At 45.0% G+C, this 6,111-nt stretch overlaps 1 protein-coding gene across 1 annotated transcript in view; it reads right to left on the reverse strand.

The window, feature by feature from the left end:
* Window positions 1-2,218: 2,218 nt before the first annotated feature.
* LOC118397899 (single-minded homolog 1-like) overlaps window positions 2,219-6,111 on the reverse strand; it is an 18,807-nt gene continuing 14,914 nt past the window's right edge. Inside the window, exons 10-12 of the mRNA XM_052471295.1 lie at window positions 5,641-5,806; window positions 4,985-5,384; window positions 2,219-4,332 (exon numbers count right to left, since the gene is read on the reverse strand). Of these exons, the coding sequence (XP_052327255.1) occupies window positions 3,536-4,332; window positions 4,985-5,384; window positions 5,641-5,806 (1,363 nt within the window). The 3' untranslated portion in view covers window positions 2,219-3,535. The remainder of the gene's footprint in view (window positions 4,333-4,984; window positions 5,385-5,640; window positions 5,807-6,111) is intronic.

Here is a 6,111-nt window from a genome sequence, read left to right on the forward strand (position 1 = left end):
ATAAAAATGTTTAGGGCCGGGGGCCCTAAGTGACAGCTTATGTCTCTTATGCCTGGAACCGGCCCTGTATAAAGATGTATGATAAGCATACCGCTTTACCAGACGTCAGGTTGAATTATGGAGAAAACACTGCAGCAACTCTTTAATTGACGTATGAATATGCGATGGTGCTTTTATCCCCGACCTGAAATCAATCAAGTGGACAGTTGGGTTTGTCTGGGCTTGTCAGTGAGCTGTGCCCTCCCTCACCCCGTGTTGGTTATTCCTTTCTCCTCATCTTGAGCCCAACCTCCAGTTCAAGGGTAGAAGTCGACTGTGTCTCTGCTGTGGTTTGAACTTAGTTTTCCATAGAACACTTAATGGCAGAAAGGCTGGGGATATATTCACCACGTTGCATGCAATGCAGTTATGTCTCTGGGTTCAAAGCTGGAGTTAAATATTTAGCAGCTGTTAGCATTTCCCATAGGAAAACATGTCACAATTAGCCACCTTGCTAACATTAGCTGAGCACATGCAATTGTACCCCTCTTGGTGCTACTAAAAGTTGATGTAAACACTGCAGGGTTTTAATTAAGAGAAATGCTTTTGTTTGTTATGAATTGTGAATGATTTAATTTAGCAGTGTTTTAGTTGTGGTTATTATCTATACTCCAATGAGATGTGTGAGAATGCAAGAAGAGACACGTTTTTATGGATATGAAGGAATCTTCTGGTTTCATGTGGTCTAATCAGGCAGGATGTCCTTTTCTTGTTGAAATTTGGTTTTCTGGTTGAAGTGACGTTAGATAAATGTATACAACCAGGGAAATATATATATTTTCATGACGACATCAAGAAGCTTAGAAATGTCATATTTTGGTTGTTATCTGGTTGTTATCTGGTGGTTATCTGGTGGTTATCTGGTGGTTATCTGGTGGTTATCTGGTTGTTATCTGGTTGTTATCTGGTGGTTATCTGGTGGTTATCTGGTGGTTATCTGGTTGTTATCTGGTTGTTATCTGGTGGTTATCTGGTGGTTATCTGGTGGTTATCTGGTTGTTATCTGGTTGTTATCTGGTTGTTATCTGGTTGTTATCTGGTGGTTATCTGGTGGTTATCTGGTGGTTATCTGGTTGTTATCTGGTTGTTATCTGGTGGTTATCTGGTTGTTATCTGGTGGTTATCTTGTGGTTATCTGGTTGTTATCTGGTTGTTATCTGGTGGTTATCTGGTTGTTATCTGGTTGTTATCTGGTGGTTATCTGGTTGTTATCTGGTTGCGACAACAGATAACCAGTTAAAGAATACTTTTTCTAGTTACTATAAAGACACAAAAAAATGTCCTCACAAAGGTTGTCATCCTGACATCATTGCAACCAGTTTTGCCCTCTTTGTAAGTGCCAGGATTCCAGGAGTCATTTGGCGCCGATGGATTTGATAGGCTGTTTGACTATGTCAAAGAAGTATGGAGGAGGGGGTGACTGTTGGGGGTGTGGTTGGGTTATTATGGAGGCTGTTGGTTCTGGGCGATGGGCCCAGTATTTGGTTGCTCTGCATGTGAAAGCCTCAAGGGCACATCAGGCAAAGGGCCAGTGGACTGCAGCCCTAACCCCTCCCTTTAGATACATTAGAAAACATACTACTCTGTAAATTCACACACGCGCGCATGCACACATGCGCACACACACACACCACGCACACACACACGCACGCACGCACGCATACACCACGCACACACACACACACACGCACACACTTTCTTTCTTATGCTTTCATCTGGAGGTGACAACAGAGCTGTGTAATGGCTCGACCTCCTGGAACGTCAGTGCTGGCTGGCTGGTAACACATGCGGTCCATCACATGCCCATGTCAACAGTGAGTGATGGGAGCTTTGCTCTCAGGCGCCAGTCAGGGAGCCTTTCATTCCAGACAGGCATGCTGGTGGACGACTACATCTGAATAACTTAACTACATTAGAAAACATGGCAGGACTATTACTGCAAAGGTAAGGTCAAAGTGTTTACATATGCAAGTACTTATACTGCTGGAACTGTCTTACATGAGAGAAAAAAGGCAATAACATTTGAAAGTTAAAGTGAGTCACAACTGCATTGTGATGTCGTGATGGCTTGTGTTCTCAGTGTTATTTTTTCCTCTTGTATCCACCCCAGTATGATCAAACCGAGTCCCCCAACACATTACAAACCAGAATAAAACCAAGACATCAAAGAGGGTTTGATTGCACCTGTATTTAGAATCAAAATATTTTTTATCCCCAGTTAATAGATACACTTACGACCTGTTGTCCAAAAAAGAAAGCAATTTCTAAACATATTTACATCATAAATAAAGTTACACAGGAGATACTTTACATATTTTTTGGGGTAAGAAAAGTAAACATAACAATATTATTTTTTCAATTTGAAACACATAATGAAGCACCAGAAGTAAAGTGATAAACGTTGTTGTTGTCACGCCTTAAGACTTCTACTAAGAGGGGGAAATTTGGCAAATGGGATGCACAGATAATGCCAACATTGAAACTAAAGCAACCCTGCCACCAAATGTTCTACTTTGACATTAAACATGACATTTAATTGAGAAGAAAAGAAATATTCAACATGTTGACAATTAAATATAGAAAAACATGAGTATTTTTTATAAAGAACTACTTTTACCCTCCATTGAAGTTTTTGTGAGGAAGTTACACAACGCTTTATCAGGTTTGAGGTCATGTAATGGAATTGCACATTGTCTACTACCTTGGGAGATGATCATTTCGATAGGCCTAGTTACTGGTGCGTGACACTATGTTGGGACTAAAACATTGGGTTTAACTTTAACCAAGCTGGGCACTCACTGAAAACTTAAATAGCCTTTCCACAGCATCTCAGTTCAACGGAAGGGGAGGAATTAAATTACCCAGAGGGCAACATTTGGCATGGAACGTCATAATGACGTCAGTTTCTGGTTGTAAACATTTTATTTTTGTAGAGATGGCAGATTACAGTTAAACCTGCCTTTTTATGATAATAACATCAAGACATAAGGAAAAGATGTCATATTTTGTTTACTATTTCATCACGTAACCAGATTACAACCAGTTAAAGATTTATTTTTCTGGTCAGTAAAAAGACATTGAAACAATGTTATTTTATAATCCGTATACAACCTGACTAAGGCATAACAAAAGCTGCCAGCCTGACATTATTGCAACTATTTTGCTTGCTGGGTCTGGGCTCTATTGGGCTCTATTGGGCTCTATTGGGCTCTATTGGGCTCTATTGGACTCTATTGGACTCTATTGGGCTCTATTGGACTCGATTGGGCTCTATTGGACTCTATTGAACTCTATTGGACTCTATTGGGCTCTATTAGGCTCTATTGGGCTCTATTGGGCTCAGTGAAGTGTGACAGAGAAGACCTGTGTTATGGGGAATATCTTGACACTAAAATCGGATCAGACCCTAATGTATGAGGAGTAAGTTTGTAAGTCCCACATTTACTCCTTCAATGAGATGCTAGGATTGGTCTGTCTTTATGTCAGTCATGTACGGTCAGCTCCCATTGGTAATGATCACCGATGTGCCCTTGTGTCCTTGTATCTGGTCGGCCTGCATCCTCATGTGGGGCAGCATGCCGTACTGGGCTCCTGCCAGCCCAGAGTAGCTCCTCAGGCTCTCCGCGTCGTACAGGTGGTCCAGGGAGTAGCCAGTCAGGGTGTAGGCTGCGTGCCTGTCCAGGTGCTGCCTCTCCTGGGCAGGGTAGAGCAGAGGGCTCCCCTGCTGCACTGGAGGGTGGTGGTGGGGCGAGACATCTGTCTGACTCTGCAGGTAGTCTTTGGAGACGGACAGGCCCGACCTGGGGATTCCGTCAGAGCTGGGGCTGCTGAGGCGCGACAGAGAGGCCGGGCTGGCCGTGTTTTTGTCGTCGTTGTCGTGGGAACCCAAAACATTTCCGCCGTCGTTGCGGTGATGGAGGCGCTCGGAGGTGAGGGTGAGGTTGATGCCGTCGGCGACTCCCGGGCCACGACACACGACGCCGGGCATGGCAGTTTGGAGGAGGGGCAGGGAGGAGGGGGTGAAGGAGCAGGGTCTGTGGCTCTTGTTGGAGAGACCCCCCACTGGGCCCAGGGCGTCCAGGGGCCCTTTGTGCAGCTGTAGACGGCTCTCCTCCTCCTTGATCATCTGCTGCGTGACGCGGATCAGTGTTTCCATCTTGCTGGGCTCCTGAGGACTCGCCTGGAAATGGTCGCCGACAGTGCTGCTGCGATAACGTTCACCCGAGTCGCTGGTGGAGCCGCCGCCCCCTTCAGGCGAGCTGACCACGCTCTCCTCGTCCCAGTGGCCCCTTCCTGTTACAGAAAATGGCACCACAAGTCTCCACATTGATGTAATAATACTAGCCCCAAACCCAAAAGGACATATCGCTATGATTTTCACGGTTCATGATTTTGCTGCATATTTATGTAATACCCATGTACGCCATTGCCTATGACCGCTATGTGACTATTAATACAAACTTGAAATATGACTAGAGTGAAGTATTGCATTTTGTAATATACCGACAGATTTATTTATCCATCTACATGAAATGACATTTGATAATATACATAGAACTGATCATGTCTTGTAAATCCCTAATAGACAGTGCATTCCTTGGCAGCAGCACCATTGGGAGTTGTCTTTCAGTTTGAGTACATGAAATGTGAAATAACTTGGATTCAACAGTGGGCAATTATTGCACAACAGATGGTAACAATCGGCATACTGGCAAGAAACAACTTCGCATGGACCATAATGTCCACGGTCCATTTGGTAAACAAGCTACCAGGGAAATGTTGGATTTGTATGGTTGCGTTCCAAATGGTACTCTATTCCCTATATAGTGCACTACTTTTGACCGGGACCCTATGGGACCTAAAGTTCACCACATAGGGAATAGGGTGTCATTTGGGACACAACCCATATTTCCAGATGGTGGCGGCCGTCACCCTAGCTCCTTACCTTGGACCAGGCTGTGATAGGAAGTGAGGTCGTAGCCCTCGCCGTTCTCCAGAGACGACTTGGGCAGTGAGAGTACAGAGCGCGTGGCATCCCACCAGGCCTCCCGTCCAGACTGGGGAGCAGCGCCCAGGAAGTAGCGACCAGCTTGGCAGCGGGCACCACGGTCGCAGGCGGGGATGTCAGGGTGGGCGGAGGTGTGGGTGTGCGTTAGGTCCTCCTCGGAGAGGGCCAGGCTATAGCACAGGGAGCCGGAGTCGGGGTAGAGTCTGTAGGCGCAGGCCCCACCCTCCGCTCCCTCCCCTTGGTCAAGCAGCTGAGGCGAGGCGGAGTCTGTCAGCGGGCTACCTCCCCATTGGCTGTCCTGGTCGGACTCGGAACGCTCTGGGTGAAAGGCTGAAAACTGTAGGAAAAGAGAAAATATTTTAGGTTTAAACTATATATTAAATTAGTAAAAGATGGTTTTACGACATCTAAATATTCTGTGACATTTGTCTTAAATACACATTATTTTTATATTTATTACAAGACAACACAACACAAAGAGGCTGTGAGACTAAGAGAGCATGGGAGTTTGGGTCTACAGGAGAGAGAAACAGATGCTCTTCTTATTACTGTGCTAGGGAACAAGTACACCACAGAGGTACCAAGTGTCTTACCTGCTGTGGATAGGGGGACACTCTGACTTTGGTCTTGGTGTGTGTTACACAGGGCTTAGTGCCCTTCCTCTCGTCTGTAGTGCTCGGAGGGCTGGTGTATGAGAACGCTGGCTTGCTAGGGGTCATCTGGTCCAAGGACAGCTGTATTCCCTTATATTCAGTATCTCTACACACACAGACACACAAAAGAGCACCATTTTGTAGTGAGCACATTTGAAGAAACAAGAAACTCCAGCACACAGTAATCCTGAATGCTCCACATACTATTGAATGAATCTTTCAACCAATGTTTCGGTCAATAGACCTTCATCAGGCTTTCACTGAGACGTATGACTTGACGTGTAGTGAGCACATTTAAAACATTTTATTTCACAGAAGTTATGGCAATATATAATATGACGTCCTCCAAGTAATTACTCCAATGTAAACACCAAAGTCTGACAATATTTACTTTTGATAGTGAGTAAGACA

The sequence above is a fragment of the Oncorhynchus keta genome, chromosome 19 (assembly GCF_023373465.1).
Source record: "Oncorhynchus keta strain PuntledgeMale-10-30-2019 chromosome 19, Oket_V2, whole genome shotgun sequence".
Classification (NCBI taxonomy): Eukaryota; Metazoa; Chordata; class Actinopteri; order Salmoniformes; family Salmonidae; genus Oncorhynchus; species Oncorhynchus keta.